Here is a 21,481-nt window from a genome sequence, read left to right as displayed (position 1 = left end):
CCAATGCACATCTTACCTTAGTTACCCCAGGTGATAGCTTTGAACATGGAGATAAAACTACGTAGCCAACAATTCTTGTCTTGCAAACTGTGGCTACCACATTTGTAACAGAAATCCTGCTCTGCTCAACTTCTGACAGCTTCTAACCGCTGCTCTCATTTTCTGTGAGCATCATTTTCACAGACACCATATGACAGAACACAAATCCAATGGGATGTGGCCAAAGTTACTTCCAAAACCTGCAATTCAGTTGCCTTTGTGCCTTCTCAGATCTGCAGCATTCCTCTGGGTACAATCATGAAATTCCTAGGCACCGAAAATGAGGAGCATGTCCTGCACCATGTGACATTTTGAGGTGCTTTGAAAAATAGGAACTTGCCTTGCTGAGCAGGATATAACAGATGCGAAGGGAAGACGCTGTTCACAAGCCTGAGATATCTCCTGAAAAACAACAGGACAAATGACACCACAGAGCGAAGCTGTCCCAGATACGCTGTTCTCTGGCCATTAGTCAATTCTGAAAGTTTTATTTACAACACTTTTAGCTTTTGCTGGGGACATTCTTTCCTACCTTGTTAGATTGTGTCATATTGTACTTGTGGGCTTATGTCTTGCTATTTCTACTATTTTTAGGTGCTTGTAATTTATTAATGTATCTTTTAAGGGCAAATAAAGAGCAACATCAAAAAACAAGCTAGTATTTGACTATTTACCAAACAAGAAATGAAACTGTTTACTACTTTACATATAAATGCAGACACTGTAAAAGAAATATGTTTTAGTTCAGCTAATTTTACCTCAAAAAGTGACAAGTCTTGTTCCAATTGATGGCTCGCTACCAACAGATGGAAAGAAAAAAAAAAAAAAAGGAAGAAAAAGGCTCTTACTGAACATTTCAACATTAACCTGTTTCTAAACAAGGCAGATTTTCACAACCCACCTCCTTTCTACCTTATGAGAAATTTATTGCATTAGGCAGGTGGTTTCCTTCGTTACTATTTGTGCTTCATTTGTGGGCTTGTAAGGTAGTAGTGGACTAACCTTCATGGCAGAATGAGGACACAGAGCAGCAAGCAGTTGTTTATATAGACTTTCCTGTGGCAACAAGCACACATGTATACTCATGCAATGTGGTTTCTATAAAGGCATCTTGGCACAGCTCCATTCAGCACTGCAAACCTGAGTCACTTACGTGGGCAGATTGCTTCTGAAGAAAGAACTTAGGCAATCGGAAGAAGCCCAAATTTTCCATATGGCAGTTAGATTCAGGTAACAATGGCATAAATCATTCTTGAAAATGGGACTTAGCCAGACTTACTCAGGCCTGAAACCTGACCAAATTCCCATCGGCTTCATTGGATTCAGTCTCCACAATGGACTTGCATTATTTTAATTGAGAGATTTTTTTTTTCCCCAGTTCCTGTCCAGAGGAGCTATTCAGGTTGCTTACCGCATTTTACTCAGAGGCAGTTGTGATGCTTTGCCAATGAAATCACACTTGATGAAACTGAGCAGCAGTTAGCAGATCATAAATTGCCATTTAAAATACATCTTCTTGCTGGTAACATGAACGTTGCTGGTCCTGGGCTATATCCCAGTAGTTTATAGGGCCTGCAGCCTCCTACCAAAAACACTATTTCAAGCGTATACACATATTACTATCATTTTAGCATCTGATTCTTTCACATCCTGTTCCTATTCGATTCTGATAGCAGTCCAGCCACAGTCCTCCTCAGCTGATGATCATGCTTCACATGCAGCTAATGTCACAAAGATAAAATGTACCCGCTAAACTCATTAGCCAATATCTAAAACAGAGAAGAAATGTCACCGTCAGGGTCAGTACAAGTGATCTGTCTTCACTGGCTGTATTATCCTACAGATATTCAGGCTACTTGCTTTCCAACACACATTTAAACCTGTCAGTTTTCATTAACTATTACAGCTACTTTTTTTTTCTTCTTTAAAGTTGTCTTTTTTTCTTTTTCTTTTTTTTTTTTTTAATCTTGCTTTATCAGGAATACAGAACCCTGATTCTAAGTTGAACTGAGCTGACAAAGTGTTCAAATAAACCCCTTTCTGGCTAGAAATCTCAATCTAAACACTTACAAAGTTAGAATCCTGCTATTTGTGTACATACAACAGCCAGCCATCTTCTTACTGGAAAGTGCACAGGCTGTATCTAGAAAGGAAACCTACTGAATGTCTCCACTTATAGGACCATAAATGTCAACTCACATCTCAGCTATAATTAGGATATAAACAATTTTCTTATTCTGAGATTGAACCTTACCATTCATACCAGTCTAAGAAAGAAAAAAACCACACACATACCTGAGTGGATGCACACACACCTGGTCCCATAAGTATACATATATGTATTTAAAAATACATGTATAAATAACACTTACTAGATCAGTTGATGTATGACTGATCTATGGCAATCAAATAAGAAACAACATGAGCTAGGGTTAGTTGTTACGGAGTTTTATTACTGACTTGCAAACTCTCAGCTGCATTGAGTTGAAGCTCGTCATGTTCCCTTGAAGATCCATCCCAAATTACACACCAGGACAGCAGTTCACCTCCGCCAGGCTCATAAAAAAACAAGCGGTGGAAAGAACCAGGAAAGGGGCACATACCCTACTGCTGCCTGCCAGAGAGAGCTGGAGGAGTACTTCACGGACCTGGGGGGCAGAAGCAAAGGTAATCATTCAGTCCCGTTAACTGACTGTAGCAAGTCAGGTATTGCTGCAAGTAAATGCTTGCCTGTGGGCACAGGCACTTTTAACCCAGGCCTTGATGGATGGAGGTGCACAGGGGAGCCAGGCTGGAACAGGAACATAACACAACAGAGGCAAGAAAGACTAGAAGATAAGCCAAAAATATGGGGGGTGCGGGAGCAATACAGTGATAGTAAAAGAATCAGACAAACCAAAGAAGGGAGAGAACGGAAGATACAAAAAGAAAAAAGTGAGGACCAGTATTTCTCCTATCTGGATATTGAAGAGCTGAAAAAAAAAAACCCAAAACAAAACCCCAAACAAACAATACTGGAGGAACTCAAAACTAGTAAAATAAGGAGGTAGAGAAACTGTTGGCGCAGAGGGAAACAAAACAGCAGAAACCAGAGTGCCTGAGTACTGAGGGGGTCTTCTGCTGCCTCTCAGGAGTGGCATTAGGCATCAATTACCATGTTAACATCTACACCGGACTGGAAAAGACAAAAGCTCAAGTTTTAATGGCCTCGTAATCCTGCAATGTTTCCAAATTCTAGATTACACATATTTCCAGGTAGAGAAGCCCAGGCAAACTAGCAGGGGATATTTGTAGAGATGGGAAAAGGGAGTATAATAGGAGTATCCTTGTGAAACAGGATTGCTACATTCAGGCACACACCCGCCTTCCACACTTCTCCCTATGGTTTGGCCACCAGCTGAGGAACTAACTCAGCTACAAGTTTCTTAATCTCTACTTCCTTCCTCCTGCTGCAATCCACCAGTACAAAACAAAACAATGTTACTCTTGAAACAGAGATAGGTGCAAGTGATGAGCCTTCCCTCTCTTTTTTGGTATGATTTAGCTGCTACAAAGTCAGGGGCATCCTCCACGTAGCTAGTGCCGCAGAGGGTTGAGGAGCAGCTGGATCATAGCAATCATCTGAAAAAGGGAAGAGAACATCTTGAGATGAGTGCAAGCCTGCCAATGCAGAGACATTTGTTGTTGCCTTATCAGCAGATCAGCTGATAATACAGCAGTTACAACTGCTGACTGTGCCTTTGACAAAGATGCTCACGAGTGCAGCATATAAACAGTGGCCTCCAGTACTCACCAGTGGCCTTTGGTAGCAATAAAACCCTCATATGGAGACCAAGGGCCACTTATAGTCCTAACGGTGCTCCCCTTGGGCTCTTCGTGTGTTTGAGGTTACAGCTGCATTCCTCAGATTTACAGCATCTAGCAGCTAATGTTATTCTGGGAGTAAGTTGAACACACATCTGGGATCCAATGGAACATCACTCAATCAAACAATTCCCTAATTATAGAGACTAAGTAAAAAAAAACAAAAACAAAAAAAAACAACAAACTAATGACTTTGTTACATTATCATATGAAAAAGAACACAGCCTTTCCCAACAGGAATGCAAGCTACTTATTAAATCAGTCTGCCCGTTATTGCAATGAAGACTGCCCTTGCAGGTTGCCAGTGGGCTAATGACAGCCACTGCCCTCTGCACCTCCCTGGGGGAAGCTGCTGTCAAAACTGAGCAATGCAGAGGTGACAGTGCACAGAGGCCTTCGGTGCGATGGAACAGGACACGGATGGCTTCTCCTGGCTAACACCCCCAAGCACAAAGTCCTCTCGTTCTCCCAAAGCAGAAGGCAATCCACTGCCTGTGTAAATTGTCCCCAAGATGAAGGTGAGAGAGCACAGCAGACCCTTTCTCTGTACTGCTCTACTCATCCTGCTGCTTACTGAGCCAGTGACGGTTACACTGCTCACATGCATATTTAGTCAATTTCCCATGTGACTTTTGGGACAAAACCCATTCCTGGAAGGGAAGGAACTGCTGTTTTGACTTGGAAGGAAAGAACCAGAATGGAGACAAAGTGAGATAATGTTTTTCTGGTCCTGCTCAGACTCAGCCTTCAAATTTTAGACAATATTGCCATTAAAAAAAAATAAAAAAATAAAAATAAATTTGTAGTTTCCCCCAGACTCACAGAAAGTAAGACCCTCTGCTCTTCAGGTAACTGTGATTGTAACTTAAGTATGACAGTGGAAAGAGGAGTGTTGAAGATAACAGACCAATTAAATGCTGATTTTTATAAATGAGAATAAGGTAAAGGACTTGGTAGAATTTGAACACGTTGAAAAAAGGCTATTTAGCAGGTAATCACTGGCAACAAGGGCCTAATGTGACATTCTGCCAGGGCCGTTTCTAACGAGGAGCGATGCGTGGGTAGCTACTCCCTTTGCTACAGCTGCCGAGTCTTGTCCTATAATTGTAAGAGCAAAGAATTTTCTACAAATTGATAAAAGTGTAGCACATTAGAGCAAACAGTTTTAAAGGGGATCAGCAAGCACACAAAACAATTTTCTCTGGGCTGAGGAAGTGACCTTGGTGGACAGGCACAGCCACAGCCTCCACACTTTGCTGACAGTTGCCTTATATGTGCTTTATGTGTGGTACTTGTCATTATATTTGCATGCAAAGTAAGCATGCTATGCATTGCGTATGTATCTACGGCTTGAGAGGAGACCAAACAGCAAAGATCAGAGCCGATGAACACCACCTATATATATTTCACTACCATCGCACCAAGAAGGCCATACTGTAATGCCTTCAAATCAATTTAAAAGTTGTATATAAGACTCAGAGATGTGCACTAGTGGTACTACGAAAAGGGTAAGAGGAAGGACATGGAAAAGGCAGACCGTGGCTGCAGTGTGCCCCTCTGTTCTTGTGCAGATCGGCAGCAGGGCAGGGGAGCTGGCTGCTGCTTTGCATCTTAAAGCTGCCTCTAGGAGGAGGCGGCCACTCTCAAAATTGCTGGTTCAGTGTGAAAGCAAAGGGACTTGCAGCACTGAAACCATCATCGCTCTCGCACCCAGTATCAGCTGAGCAGTGCGACACTGGCAGCTTAACCACCACCCAAAGCACAGGGAGGGCTTTTGAAAAAAGAGGGACTCTCCTAGCTGCAGGCACATTAAGGGCATATTATAAAGCGGATTCCTGCATAGCTCTGCGACTCACAAAACTGCTATATTGACATGGCATCCAGTAATGCCCATCAGTCACTTCCTCATCTCAACAGCAGCTGCGTTTTCTGCAAGAGGAATGGTAGCTAAAAATAATCTGGCTTTGACTTCCTCTTTCAAACCCTCCAGTCTTTTAAAACAGACTTTTTGTTCTCCCAGAAACAGCAAGGAAAATGTAACAGACAAAACCAGAACAGTCACCTGCACAAAGACAACAGTAGCATTAGAAAGCTCAGAGAACAGCAGGAAACTACAGTAAAGATCAGGGACAGTAAAAAAATCATTACATTTCTGAGCCACATCCTCCGAATTCCTTTCCACACTTGCAGCAAGCTTTCTGTTAGGCCTCTACTTGTATGAACCAGTTAGTGGTGCAGATCAAAAGGGGAATACAATCTGGATGTTTCTGAATGCAATTCATTTGCTCATTAAAACATATTAAAAGAAAGAACAGTGCTCAGTAATCACCAAATGCACTCTCACAGCTGCACGGCTGAGCTTTTTACTTCCTCATGGAATAAATGTATTTTACTTTTAATTCTGTGTCACCCTTAGATCTACAAAATGTGTCAATCCCCCACCAAACACGCAAATCGAGAAAAAGAGAATATTCAATTCATCTTTCAGTAACATAGCACTATGTATTCTCCTCCAACAACAGTTCTACAAACACAGGGCTGGTAGGCATCTCCAGACAGCTACACACAGCTGCTTCATATAATCCTTTTCATAAACATACCTAATCCCATATTAAAATATTTAGGAGTTTCATGTATAATTTTTCAATTGTAGCCTGTAATTAGCCTGATACAGACTATACCTGAAAAATTCCCAAGGCAAGGATGATGCTTTCTACCTGAGTCCAGTTGTCCAGAAGATCCCTAGTCCCAGTAAGTATCTCTGAACACTACCACACTATAAATAAAATTATAAGCAGAAATCAGATTGTGACTTACAAACCCGCTATACAGACTGATACCTGAAGTGAGCTCAGTACAAAGGGACAGAAAGAGAAATGGTGAGTACATCTCCACCTCCTATCACGTGTCTTAAATTCCTAATAAATATGTTACACAATGTAAAGGTTAGAAAGTATACAAGAAAGCATGCTGCTGTATAGTTTATCTATTATACCACATACCATGAGCTTTCCCTACAGCATAGCTATTAATAACGCTTTACCCTTTCTCAATCTCAACACCAGAAACCATAAGCAACTCTTCTAGCACTGTAGTATCAACAGCCACCTCACACTTGGCCAAGTCAGAAGCCAAGGCAGGGCCACCACCTAGGCAGGAGATTACAGAAGCTTCTTCTTCCTCTCCCTGAATCCTGTCTCCACTTGGCAGAAAGCATCACCCTCTGTTACCTTCTCCCTCCTCAGCTGCACCCCGCCACCATTTCCACGTTCACCACACTGTCCTGTTATTTCCTGGTTCCTTTGCCCAACCTCATTGATGCAAACCCACATCCCAACTTCAGGGGTCATAACAAAGTTCTCTGGGCCAGAAAAGATGGTGAGCCCAGAGAGTGCTTGGCACCATCTGTGCGCTATCGCCCAGGCGTTCTGGGGTATGTTACCCTGCTACCCCAGGGCCAGCACAGCACCTCCACACCACTGACAGCTCTAGAAGGGACTAACAGAAGCACAGATGTTACTGATGAACTCTGACCAGGGCTTCTCCTTCAGTGGTATATAACACTAGATAAGAAAAAGCAAAAATAATGAAATCTTTAAATATCTTGGTAGGTGGTCTTTAAAGTAATCACAAGAACATAGAATATTAAGTGGGTTTAGTACCTTTTTAATGGGAAAATGGAGAAAACCAGGAGTTCCAATATACCACAACAAAGAAACAGAGAAAGTAAAAGATCTATAAAGTAAACAGAATCCAAACATAAGCAATGCTTTATTGGGATATAGCAAGCAACCTATCAAATAGGGAACTGGTACAAACAGATTGAACAAGACTCTCTTTTAACAGAGATGTATGGTGACAAGACAGCTTCTTTCAGTTTTTAAAACAAGTATTCAAATCGTTAAGTAAAGCATAAAAAAAAAAATCAACCATTACAACACCAATGACAGACAATATTAAAAATGTGCAGAATTTTACTTTTTACAAATTTCTGCATGTTAGAAAACAAGTTATCATAAATTAAAAAAGGAATAAAATGAAGCTTTTTTGTTTTGCAAAGCAACACAAACTTTTAAAAACCAACTATACTTTACATAGAACTACTATTAAAAACAGGTGAAAACAAGCTGAAAATTTAAAGGACAGCAAAAAATACACAACCCAGTTTCACCTGTCCGCAACACCTTCTGCTATCGAAGGGGTTATGTTAGTTGTATATACAGCTTTAAACATTGCAGCATACCGCGAGTAAACCTTAATAAGGTCAAAATAGGACCCTCTGCAAAAAAGGGTGAGTTGGCAAGTGTCAGTCCCATCCTAAAATTATAAGTAGTAATAATTTTAGTATGTCTTTAGTGTAAACCAAACCCTACTTTAATTGGTTTCTGTCTCCCAAAGATGCATGTAAACTTTACTTGGGTTGGGGTGTTTTGTTTTGGGGGTTTTTGGTATATTAATTCATGAAATCAAGAACATGTTGGGCTCAAAAATGAGAATGACATACCTCCCTTTTGATCTGGATACAGTGACGTAGCTATCTCAACATGCTCACTGACACTTCCTAAAAGAGAAAATCATTATGTACTATGTAAAAAATACACACCACCTCTCTCAGTTCAGACTCAGTATACAGTATATTGCCAACTCTATCCAATAGGATATATATCATAATTTGGTTTAAATTCTTAATAGATATATTCTCTCTTTACAAAGTTCCATCACATGAAACCAAATTGCTTATTTATTGTTTGAGGCACAACACAACCCCAATTAGGCAATTCGCTATAAAGAGTTGTTCTTTAGATGTTGTGTCTGTAGAGGTTTTACGTGATATTCATAGATTTTCAGCGCAGGCCCCAGTTTTAATGAAAGTCCAGTCAGTACATCATTTCTTGTCATCAACAGTAATGATTTGCCATCAATTTCCTATAAGAAGAATTAAAGAGTTGATAAAGACAAATGTACAAATCTAACAGATGAGAACAGTCATGCAACAAATGGAAGACTACTACAGGGGATCAATGAGAAAATAGTAGCCTTGATTATCCTGAAACTATGTTTATAGCTGCTAAACACTGCTGTCTGCTTTTCAAGTGCTCACCTGTGCTGACTAATATGTAAATACTATTTAGTCAAGCACAAAACCCAAATGAACCCAATTTCAAAATTCCCTCTTTGTAAATCTGTTTCAAATTAATAGGTACGTGTGCAGATTGCCTAATGATCAGCCATTAAGGGAAGGATACTCTTAAGAAGAAGGCTTATGAAGCGCATTTCAGAAGAATTACCATTGACAGTGATATGCAAGTTTGGACTAGTCAGTATCTGCTAATAACTTCAGATGCCTTCTTTAAAAGACCAACCTTCCCATACATCCTGGGGGTGGGGGCAAGACTCCTGCAATTAGAAATTTCAGAAGGGCCTAACTGGGGATCTCAGCGCTCTAAGGGAACTTCTTTTCCTCCACTTACAACAGAAGAAGCTAAGAGCAGCAACTTCCCTGCTTAGGTCTCGACAACTTCTACTTGTTCCTGCTTAAAATTCCCACTTTAAAATCACAGATATGTTTTGTTGGTTTTTTTTCTCTCCAGCCTTGGCTTTCTGACTTGTTTAGATTAGAAATCCTGTAGGCTTTGGAGTTTTCCTACCTCAAAACCTTGCTCTGTGTTTGAAAAGTACCTGTAAATGATTTTTTTCAAAGTCTAAACGGAAGAGGAGGAATCCACATCTCAACTCCTATTCAACTCCTATTTCCGTTTTAGACATGGGACCATCCTTTTCTTTACACATTCTTGCACAGTTCAATCACACTGCGCTACGCGGGAAACAGGAGCTACAGCTACACAGCCGTGCACTGACTGGTGTCTTGCAACACAGCCAGACCTCCCAAGGTAGTCACAGCCCAAAGCAGTATATAGCCTTACATAGCATTGTATATAGGCATATATATAGCATTGTATATAGCATTGTCCTGCGCTGGACTTCACTCTGCTGTTGCTTTCCCTTTTATTTTTAATAATAAACCCCCCTCACTATTAAATGTTGAATTTAACTACTAAATGTTATCAATAGCCAACAACCTGTTCAAATGCTTGCAGATGTTGTTTTCCATGATAATATATTGCCAGAATTCTGTATTTTTATAAACATTCTAAACATCACACATCAGTTTGTCCCACTGCAGCATCTTCCTTGGGAATATTGAACATTGTCTTGGAAATGTCAGAGATCCCATCCTCCATTAAAACTCAACACAAAAAGAGGAAGATGTATTAAAATTTAGCATGAATTTGTCCAGACCGATGTCTCTTATGATTTGACGGTTCATAAATACAAAATATATGGACAAACCACAACATAGTCAAAGATCAGCTGAAAGTGGAATTTCTTTAAAGTCTCCCCAAGAGATATGACTGCTAATGCCTCAGAGCGCAATGTAACAGCATTTCTAAAAGAAAAAAAGTTTCCAATAACTTTTACCCAATTATAGCAGGTGCCTCTTTCCAATTACTGTTGAGAATGTTAATGGTTAAAACCAGTTTCAATCCTCTCTTTTCCATTTGTCACAATTCTTTCTGTGGGAATTCTGACACCAGAGAGTATTTTGCTCATTGCTATGACCCATCTGAAGTTGGCTTTTCTGCTGCTGTTCAACGATGCTATGGAGGAAGAACAGCCTCCAGCTTGGCAGGATCCAAGTGAAGTAAATCCAGTACCTGGAACAGGAGAAACTCCAAGAATAGGAAAAATGCACCTATTCCTTTCCCTTCTTCCACAGGGTAACTACTAAGGCTTTCACTGAACACAAACCCAATTCTTTAAATATATCTGGGTAGAAATTAGTGACTATGTATTCCGAATTCAAGTGTTTTATATCTTTGTGTGTATTGTGAGCTTTACCTTTTCCACTTAAACCTGCTTCATAATCATTCTAGTTTTTGGCACCAGGTAAGCTTTTGTATGCTTTGGTGACTTCTCTGAATTTCTTCTCTGCTACTTCTCTATTTTCTGGATTTTTTTTTCAGGATGCAACTTCAAGGCCAACTTTTGGTACGCCTTTTTAATGTCATCTGCAGAGGCACATCTCTGCACAACCAGAGCTAATGGGGGAATTACCCCACTGTGCCAGGATGACCTCAGCAGCAATACCATGTTGTCTTCAGCAAAGAACCAGAGGACCAGTGAAGCTTCAAGTCCACCCAGCACTCCTGCTCTTTCTCCAAGTCACTAAGAACAGTTTTACAGTACAGCTAACATACAAGGATGGCAGCCAGCATGCTCACATGCTCCTCCATGCCATGGCTTTGCCAGGAAGCAGCAGCAGACAAGCTAGCACCAAACCCCGGGCTCCCTTCCGGTAAGGCACTGCAGTGATGCCAGCAGACTAGCATCGGGTTACTTGGGCTTATCTGGCTATCGCAATACCAACGGTTAAGCCGCCACAGGGGCGACAATGAAGGTCAGCCATAGCACCAGCATGTCTCAAGACACGGCATACAGCTTCAGTCTTTGAGTGAGCCACAGCCCACTGTGCTCCCCAGGGCTCCTGGCAAAAGCTCAGCCATGTACTGACAAGCAGCAGTTCTTTGAAGTTGTTCACACCCTCATCCTGCATCTGGTCTGTCTCTCTCTTTAGTTATCCTGTGCCTCCAACTTTGCACTTGTCTGATTTGCTTGCTGATATTTTTAATTTTTTTTTTATTAGTCAACATCTTTCAGTTGAATCTGTTTTCATCAGTGAGCTCTTCTGACTTGCTGACATCAGTGGAACTCCAAGAAGGAATAATGTATAATCATCATACAATCATTACTTCTTTACTACCACTTACAGCCACTTACAGTATGGTTTTAACAAAACATTCTGCAGTCCTTAAAATGCTGTAAGAAAAATTCAGGTCTTAAAAATTCTTTGAGTCACTTGCTTTGGGTGAGTCCACAGGCATTCAGATTCATCAAAAGGAAGTGTGGACTCAGTTTCTGTTGTGTAAAAGCTGAATGTAATAACGGATTTCATGATTATATTCTGGGCTACTGAAGTTTCGTAAGGAAACCATTATGCTACCCCTACTGAAGCAGTTCAGTGGAAAACAATTTCCTAGTGTTGTAGGTGAAACAGAATATTTTACCATTTACAGCCTCATTTCCCATCCAGTACATATTCAGGGCAGTAGCAGATCAAATTAATTTAGGTTTCTGAGGCCCAGGCAAGCTGCAGTACAAATGGCATAGAAAAATGGAGGTAGCCAGAGCTTCAGCTGCATGCCTGGTGACTCTATAGACAAAGGATGGCTAAGGGTTCAAAGAGAACCTGACTGCACTGCCATACCTGGAAGGCCTGTGAGATCCTGATAAGAAAGACCATAAGTACACAGAGCTGAAGTTAAAGGCTAGTAAACAGTGTAGAGGAAACAGAACACCACCACTGTAGGAGGTTAGGGACAAGGCTGTTCCTGGTGCGTACAGGGGAATGGGCTGGCAGAGCTGGCACGTGGAATCAGGCACTTGCTGCTCTTCAGGCTGCTAAGGGAACAGAGGGCGAAGGAAGTGGCAATGACTTCTGCTGTGAGTGTCCATCCCACATCTCCTGGCTGCACATCCTGGTAGCAGCTGTCAGCCTCTCTCTCCAAGGCTTTGGCATAAAGTGAAGTTGGCAACAGAATCACAGCCACATTTCTGCCCATGGCTATTCTAGCAGAGCCCTGGCAACACATTGCTAAAAAGCAGCTTGCTTCAGCTATCCTCCTGAAGTCACCTGCCCTCACTGCAGAGTAATAATAAAACCTTTACACTCTACTTCTACACTGCATTCCATCAGGCCGTTGCAAATTGCTTTGCCAAAACTCATGAGTTAGCCTCACCTTGCTGCTGCAAGATCAGTAGTAATTACTGCAGTATTATTGACAAGCCAGCTGAGGTGCAGAGAGGTTAAGATATTTGATGAAAGTCAGAGGTATCTGTCAGTATAAGGGAAAAACTCCCAGAGGCCGCAATTACTTTGCCTGTGTGGTTTTTAACCCACATTTCCAGGGCTGTTGAGGAGACAAGGATGCTGATATTAAGGAATGGATACACTTAATATTTTTGGTCTTGTTTACCCATCTTGAAATTCTGAAAAACTAGTAGCAGCTGCAGGAAGAGCCTCTCTTTGCACCCGGACAGAGAATTACCCAACACCAGCCTTTTTACCCCCAAGAAAAAAGAGCTAAATTTAGATACTCTGTTTCACTCATCAGTTAGGATCAGATGGGATTTCACTGTCCAAGTGCTGAAGGTCAGCAGGATTAACCTGACCAACAGCAATGTTATTTCACATTAGATGCACAATTTCCCTGCAAAGCTGCCAATAACTTGCAGTAGCTTCAGTGCCTTGGAAGGTCAAGCCATCTATTTTGATAACTAAATATAACTGTTGTTAACTAATTTCCTGGTAGTCACACACAAACCTGTAGACTTACCAGAGAAGGTGCTGAACTGACAATCTGGAGATCTAAGTTCCTTCTTTATGGAACAGGTGGGCTGTAAGCCAAGCAAGCCAGCTCCTCTATCCTGCCCCACTAACGCTCCTTACCAGTGTGCTGACAGGCGAGTTACAAGGGGCCGTATGACTATTAAGCTCTTTGCTGACCAAATCTACCAAAAGAAGCCATCCATTAGCATCAGCAGCTACAAGGCCCAGAAACGAAGACCCAGCCTCTTTCTCAGACCAAGTCCTACAAACATGCTGCTCCTACACCTAAAAAGATTCTTCCCCTTTATTGCCAGCTTGTCCTTTCCCTGTTCACCTGCATGGCGCATGGCCAATTTCAATGCAACACATCAGCCCCTTTTTCACCTTAGGCCTGCAACTTGCTTCTTAGGAGCCCCAGACTTTGTAAGTACCCTTAAGTGTATTTGCACAACACAGTAAGGAAGAAAGAAATTACCATTCACATTTTAAGTAACAAGACAGCAAAACCAAGTGGGTTGTATAGGGACTGAGTTTGAGACAGAAAATTTGTTTAGATTCCTCACCTTTCAGATGGCTGCTGTAAACACACTCCAACCCATTAACGACACCTTGTAGAACAGTATTATTACTCAAAGACCATAGTCCCATGGATTTTCACCCAATAACAGACTCAAATCACCCTATTAACGTAGGATTTTCACTTCCATTTAACTGTATATAAGCAGGTCCATGGCAAAAATGTGCAATGTGAGAAACTGGTGGCAGCCAAAAGGTGTTTCCTAACAGATTTACCTGTTCTTGAAAAGCATTGGCTTGCTCCTCAAATCCAGCTGTTCTGAAATAATTCACAACATCGGTAACAGCCCAGTCAGCAGGATCCGGCGGTCTCCCATTCTCTACTGAACTGCAAAGTGCAAATCCAGACAAGTAATCACTAAACGTGTGCAGAACATCTGCTGATTCTTTGTGCACACCCTGTGTACATCCCCTCCTTCTTTGTACCTCCAGGAAAAGTATCCTTTGACACAACTCCCCCGATCCTGATACAGAACAGTCACTCCTGTTCCCTTCCATTTCAAAGACCTGATGCTGGGGACAACTGAGGTACCTCTCCCTTTACCAAATAAGAAAAGTACATGAATCTTCACATCAGCCAGAGGTAATCAGTCAGGATCTTTTCCTACAGGTGTGCTGCCTCTGCAGTCGGAGAACAAAGACTACCATGACTGAGATACCAAATCCCTGCCTTTCAAGACTGCATCTTGTTTTCAGCTACCAAGTACTTATAACGAATTGCAGCATGCGGATTATTCTTTTCCCAGATGAGATTGCGCTTCCTTGTAACATCTGCAGAAACTACTGGAAACCATCTTTACCTTGTAAACAAAATGAACTGAACAAAAACAAACAAAAAAAAAGAGGCACCAATGATTGCACTAATTGTCCAATATAGAAGATTTCCCAAAAGTGTTTTTGGACTCATCTTTGGACAAATCTATGGACAAAGCTATTCTAAAATAGCTATGAATCCAAGAAAACATCTGTTAAACACAATCAGAATTAATTCCTTCTGCGACTGACCTTTCCACAGTAGCAAAAACAACCAATCACTCATATTACTATCCTTCTGTATTTCTTATCCTCAACCTGCCATCACCCTATCTCAGATAACTTTTGCATATCTTCAAATTCTTGGTAAAAAAGACACACAGTGAGCTTGATTGCCTTTCCTATAGCAATGTAGGAGGATGAAAGGCAAGATATCAACAGAAAGAACTTCTTTAACATGTTTCTCCAACTAGAAGTCCCAAAGTTCATGCCAGATGTTTTCCGCTGTTCTGCATGCTTAACCATAATGCTAATGAAGAAACAGCAAAAATGTACAGATCAGGGCAGGTGTCAGAATCCTGTCCATTTCAGGTCCTGAAGCTTAGAGGCAGGACTTTGATTTTCAACAGCACCAGCTGGAAAAGAAGCACAGATTGTACTCTCCTGACAGCATTTTTGTTCTGTCCTTCAAATTTTTCTTTTCCAACTGTCACCACCTCTTGTCTTGCCTAGACTGGCATGTCTTTCAGCAAAATAACTGAGTGAATTGGGAGCCAACCATTTTTCCAACCAGCCATGAAGAGGAGCAAACAGAATCACACAGAGTACCTCCCACCACTGTTTCTACAGCGAGCTGAGCCCTGGGAAGGAGGATTCCTGAACACAATGATTTTTGCTTCTCCTCTAACTCTGGGAATGCATATGTCAATATGGCAACAAAACTCTGGTCCTAGGCACTCACACTGTAACCTTGATATCACACTGTATGCTGCACTTGACCTTGTAAAAGCAGTTTCTTTCACTTATCACATGGAACATACACATACCTCAGAGCAACCAGCAAAGGGCCTGAGTTTCTTACTTTTGCTCATCAAGTAACGACTTCATGAATTGCTTCACTGATTGTGATTACATAGAAAGGCAACACTCAGCAAAATTGAAAATGAGGCTATCTGGCCTTATCAGAGCAGCACTTTTTTTTTTTTTTTTAAAAAATCAAAGAATGCTTTTCAATTAAGATTTTTGGTGTTGTGCACATTCTGAGGCTTAAGAAGTAAAGCCTACGCATATTTGTAAAAGCAGCATTTGAAGAATTATACTTAAATTCACATAGCTCTTCTTTTACTGCTAGGGAACTACAGCCTCATCCAGCCCCATCCCAGGCTCAACTGCAATGATTTCAGGGGCTCTACCTTAGTCATTAACTAATCACAGGAAATAATCGCAAGTTCTGGCCTCAAGGAATAGCATCATGCTGGACCTCAGGTGGAGCCAATTTCCACAGATACAGCTGCAGAAGACTCAAAGGCATGTGGCAGACTGTTGGAAGCTGGCTGGGTTTTAACCCATCTACCCACACAGATGCTCATTTGGCTTATGGACTTCAGCAGCCTCCTTCTTGCCCTGCTGTTGCACATGGTTCTATTCTTTAGGCAAGAAAAAGAAATACATAACAGCCATGGCTTAGCTGTACACCAGTTTATGCCAGACATCCTGGATGCTGTAAAATATTAAGAGAACTGGCATTTTATGGTTTGTAAAGAGATACTAGATGCACTGATAATGAATAAAGATTAGGTTTGTCTGCTTTTCACCACTGTCCCTGTGCCTTTATTGCCATCATGTGGCAGAAGCAGCAAGGCCTGAAAGGATATAGCTGTGAACAAACGGATTTTATCCAAGCTATTTATAACCACTTCAGGAAAGTGCCAAATGTTTCCTTTGTAGATATGCACACATACAATACTGTATACATTCGTTCAGAAACCAGAGCTCCTGATCAGTTTAATTACAATCCCCATCAGTTCCAAAAAAACACCTTCTCAATCCATAGTTGAGCCTTTATCACGTAAGCCTCAGGGGGAAACGATTAAATGTGAACTGTCCTTGCTTTGACTGCCTCCCTTCTCCTCCCACCACACAGCGCTCACTGTAGAAGCAAGACTGCCAAATGAAGGTGGCTTCTGAGGGACATACACGATATAATCTATTCATAGTCACTGAACAGGAAAATGCGTTTTATGTTGGTGTGGTACAACCAGTGCCTCAAGTGAAGAGGGAGCATGCTGATTTTAATGGCTGTCATCAGATCTTTTGATGCTGTCAGAATCAGGTGTTTTATCAGCAACCTGAAGTGACCATTATTATTATTTATATTACTCTCGTGCCTGGGAGCCTAAGCATTCTCAAGTTTTCTTGGAAGACTTATGGAAAAGGGATCTGAAGGAGAAGAATGAGGTGCAGCTTTGCAGAAATGCTGCAGTTTGAGAGGAAAGACTAAGAAATCTCTCTAGTATCTTTCTTTGTGTTGGTTTTTGTCTTTTTTTTAATATATCTATATATTTATAGATCTATCTCAGCATGGCTTCTACAACTCTAAAGCAGTAAGGCTGAATTTTTCCCCACAGAACTTCATTTCTCAGATCATAACTTCACTCAGAATTGCTAGTCCTAATCTAAGAATTGCTGACCTTTGAGGATACAGAAATGCCTCCAAAACAGTTCCTATCCCTTAGCCTACAGTCTACCACACTAAAGAAAATTGTAGAGCAGTGCACACCCTGCCTCCGTCATATTCCCACCCTAGGTCTGAACCCATCAGCAGTTTAGGGCTTCTCCAGCAAACAGCTTAAAATATCTGTTTCAGAAGAGAACTGACACCAAAAACATACGCTGCTGCTACTACTTAGCTCTAGATGGCTAGGCAGTGAGTAGAGAAGGGTGTATGTCTCTGAATGAGACAGACGGGAGTCTTCCATACAGGACACTTCTCTCTATTAGGCGCTGTTCTGCAAAAGCCACTAGCAGACCCGTGAGCAGAGGCAGGGTATTGATTACAGTGCTACCATCTGCTTTAGTCTCTGGGTTGAGAGGAGAAGTCAATAGAGAAAGGTACAACCCTAACTTAAGTTACTAGGCTCCTACATCTCTCCATTGCTATATAGTCCTCCCACACATCACTTTTGATCAATTCAGTGCCTGAGAATTTTCGAAGTTGAAATACAATAAAAAGTAATTGAGTACAGGGAAGGTTTGAAATGAGCAAAGGAATAACCCTTATTGCCAACCATATTAAGTCAAAGGAAAACTACAATCAAAATCCATGTGCTGTTTACATAAGCCAAACACTATGGATTCACTTACTTTTTGACATCCAGAGAGCCATTTTCCTTGTTTTCCATGTCAACAGTTAGCATGGGGAGGATAGAGGTTTCTTTTACTTCAGCAACTGATCAATAAGGGGGAAAAAAAGCTGTGTTTAATTATTGGTAGTATGAAAAGAGCACACAATATAACAGAAACAAGCATTCTACAGGGATACAACCATGTTTCCACCAGAGCGTAAGGTGCTGTCAAAGACCGCTTTCCTCAGAAGCCTGGCAAAACTGGTAATAGCTAATGAACTAGGAAAACTTGACCTATGCTGCAAATGCAAGAAATATTTCATGCCTGAAAATCGAGGAAGGTAATATTACTTTTGATCCTTTTTGAGACTAAGAGAATTTTGATCGAACTATATATTCATACACATAGAGACTGACGTGCAATATATAACTAGGTATCGAGAGAGCTTATTATGCCTTTAGCCATCCTGCTACACAGAGGACTCGAACACACATATCATCTTATCCCTAGTGAGGTTCTGAAATCCGTAGCCTTGTTTTACAAATGGGGAATCTGGGATACAGATGAGCACAAAATGACTTACACCCATCTCACACAAAGCTGGTAAGCAGTTACTAATTGAGTGCCAAACTCCTGAGGCCTAAATCAGTATCTTATCCATAAGACCGTCCTTCCTGTACTAGCACAGCTGCTTCTACAGGTATGGCATACTGAACCCTGAAAAGGAAAGGAGCATACAAAAGACACAGGAGACAATCCAGTTTGTTTCCCTCCTCGCAGCGTGCTGGAGTACTTCCACCAGACAGCTTTTTCCACTGCTCCATGGAACACGCAGAAATGACCCGTGCCTTTCCTTTCTGCTCTCAAGTAAGCCACTTCTATTTCCGAGAGCACCAAAGAACTGACCAAGGACTCAGGATGTTCTTGCTGTAGAATTAATGGATGCCAGTGAAATGTAACAGAGCTCTGGGAAGTACAGGATAGGGAAATCACACTCTTCAGCTAAAACTTTGCAAAAAACATAGGATAGCAATTAATACTGCTGTTAGGGGGGAAATAAAAAAAAAGACCCTTTATTACACAGCTAGCAGCACGTAAAGCACCACGAAAACAGTAACAAACTAATCGAAAAGATGCTGCCTTCCTGCATCACTGACCAAATAACTCGCACACATTCCTTCAAATCACTTCTTGGTTCACCTGAGGTGACTGCAAAACGACACCCGCACCAGCCGGTCCCGCCGCGGCCGCAGGACCCGGCAGCCGCCCGGGGCTCGGGGCAGGGCACCTTCGGCGGAGCCCCGGCCCCCGCAGCCCCCCGGCGCCGGGGGGGTCCCGGGGCTCCCCTTCCCCCGCGGCGGGGCGAGGAGACGGCGCCGCCGGGGCTGTGTGACACGCGTTCACCATTTTACAAGCATCTCCGAAACCGTTCGCCAGGCAGCACTGCACCACATTGTCATTTTTGGGCTGGGGGGGGGGGGGGGGGAAGTAAGACAGAAAAACCTACCTACGAGCAACTAAACCAAAGCATTGCTACAGGCTGCTCCGGAGCAGCGGAGCCCCCGGCTCCCGCCCCCCCGCCGGCAGCGGGGCGCTCTGAGGCGGCTCAGTTTGACACCGGGCAGCAGCCCCGCCTGGCTCCCGGCCCGCGTGACGCGGCCGCCACACTCGGCCCGCGCCAACCGCCGCCCGCGTCATGGCGGCCGTTTTAAAGGCGCAGCGCTGCGCCGCCCCCCCCCGCCGCGGGGTCCCCCCGCCGGCCGCCCCGCAGCAGCCCCCTCGCACCGCCCCGCGGAGGCTCGGGAGGGGACCCCGGGAGCTCCGCCGGGCTGGCGGGGGGAGCGGGGAGCGGCTGCCCTCCGGCAGCAGCGCCGGGGCCGGGGGCATGCGGGGGCGCCCGCGGCACACGGCCCGGCAGCGGCACCCGGCGCCACCTTCGTGACCCGAGTTTCTCTCGGGACCTCCCTGTGCGCGGTTCCTCTCCTCCTGCCAAGGGGGTGTACGAAGTGGCGGCAGGAGCCGGGGGAAAGGGGGAGAATCCGCAGGTAGCTGCGAAGGGTGCAGTACCTGAGGCGAGGAGACGTTACACGAAGCGGGAAACGGGATCAGCCAGATCTCGGAAAACGGATAAAGTGGCATAAAATTCCTTTCTAGTATGAGCTTGTCAACTTGCCGGGGAACGGCAGACACTTGGCTTCCTCTGGAACCGGAGCACCGGCAGGCTCAGGGTGACCAAGGACAACACGGCTGTGCCACCCCACTGTGCCACCCCACTGTGCCACCCCACTGTGCCACCCCACTGTGCCACCCCTGGCAGCGGGGCCAGGGAGGAGACTGAGACTGCCACACCCGGGGACAGCTACATCTCTTACTCCTGTAAGCACCGTGCCTTACTTCAGGAGGAGACCCACGGACACCTACAGGATTTGCTGTACAGCAAAAAGTACAACTCCAAGTGCCTACAAAATGACAGACTGGCCCACAGGCAATAAAACCTCACCCGCAGAGATTAATATAACTGTTGTTAACTTTCTCCAGCAATTATGACTTTTTTTTCTTTATTACACAATTTTTTTAATTTCTTCTTCCAAATTTCTCTTGATTCAGGATGTTTTCTAACAGCATAGAAGTGTCATGTGGATGATGTGCTGTCACGGGCTAGGAAAAGTAAGCAAGTGATACCAACTGACCAACATACCCTGCCTTTCCCACACACGGGCTTCGCAGGCTTACCCTCCAGCACCAGGGCTGACCACTCCAACCACAGCTCAGGTGCTGTGACCTTTTGAGCATCCTTAGTAGTCTGGGTTAGTACAAATTTGTGGAATGTTTTACTTGCAGACTTCCCTTCTAAGTCGCACCGCTCAAATTACACCCTTGCTGTTCACTGAGAGTGAAGGGGGACATTACCAGCTACCTGGAGATTTGTACAGAACCAACTGGTGACTTCAGCCTGGCTTCTACAGAGCAAGTCCCAGCTCCATGACACGAGTGTCCCAGCTGGCACTGACAGACGGCGCCTGCTGGCCAGCAGAGCGGGCGCAGGGCTGTCCCAGGCGACATGCATCTGTCTCACTCCCAGAAAAAGCTTACTACATCCTGGCTGCGTGTGTGAAGAGATCAGTCACCTAACTGCTAACTGGACACAGTTACAAGCACGAAAATCACAGGAAAAGCGTACCTCTCCGCAAAGGACTGTAGACATCACTTCCCCAACCATTTCATTTTGCCTGACTTACCTGCTGCCAAATAAATGGCCGAAGCTCACAGAAACAATGCAAACAATGGGACTCAAGTGTAGATAGGAGCGTGGAGAACAGAGAGCAGTGGGAGTCCTTACTGCTTTGAAATTTAAATAAATACAGATAAGCAAGTTAAATAGAGTATTAAACATACTGCACCCTAAAGAAAACCCTTACTTCACATCCCAAAGCATACTATAAAATGGGGCATACT

General features: G+C 43.2%; 1 protein-coding gene across 3 annotated transcripts; it reads right to left on the bottom strand.

Moving 5' to 3' along the window:
- Window positions 1-97: 97 nt before the first annotated feature.
- Window positions 98-21,363, bottom strand: SAMD13 (sterile alpha motif domain containing 13). Of its 3 annotated transcripts, none has more exons than XR_013931080.1 (5): window positions 21,265-21,363; window positions 18,044-18,128; window positions 14,144-14,255; window positions 8,408-8,829; window positions 98-2,687 (listed from the first exon to the last, which is right to left on the bottom strand). XR_013931080.1 is itself a non-coding variant. In XM_080406574.1 (4 exons), exons 2-4 carry the CDS (start codon window positions 18,094-18,096, stop codon window positions 8,686-8,688), a joined length of 309 nt encoding a protein of 102 aa, XP_080262700.1. In that variant the 5' UTR covers window positions 18,097-18,128; window positions 19,533-21,257; the 3' UTR covers window positions 7,656-8,685. The 3 variants fall into 3 exon arrangements, 1 of the variants encoding a protein (XP_080262700.1); XR_013931081.1 differs by lacking the exon at window positions 21,265-21,363 and adding an exon at window positions 19,533-21,257; XM_080406574.1 differs by lacking the exons at window positions 98-2,687; window positions 21,265-21,363 and adding an exon at window positions 19,533-21,257 and having other exon boundaries at window positions 7,656-8,829.
- Between the last annotated feature and the right edge of the window lie 118 nt (window positions 21,364-21,481).

Source organism: Falco punctatus (genome assembly GCF_963210335.1).
Source record: "Falco punctatus genome assembly, chromosome: 11".
Taxonomy (NCBI): domain Eukaryota; kingdom Metazoa; phylum Chordata; class Aves; order Falconiformes; family Falconidae; genus Falco; species Falco punctatus.
The sequence above is the reverse complement of the archived record's forward strand: the minus strand, read 5'-3'. Positions and strand labels throughout refer to the sequence as shown.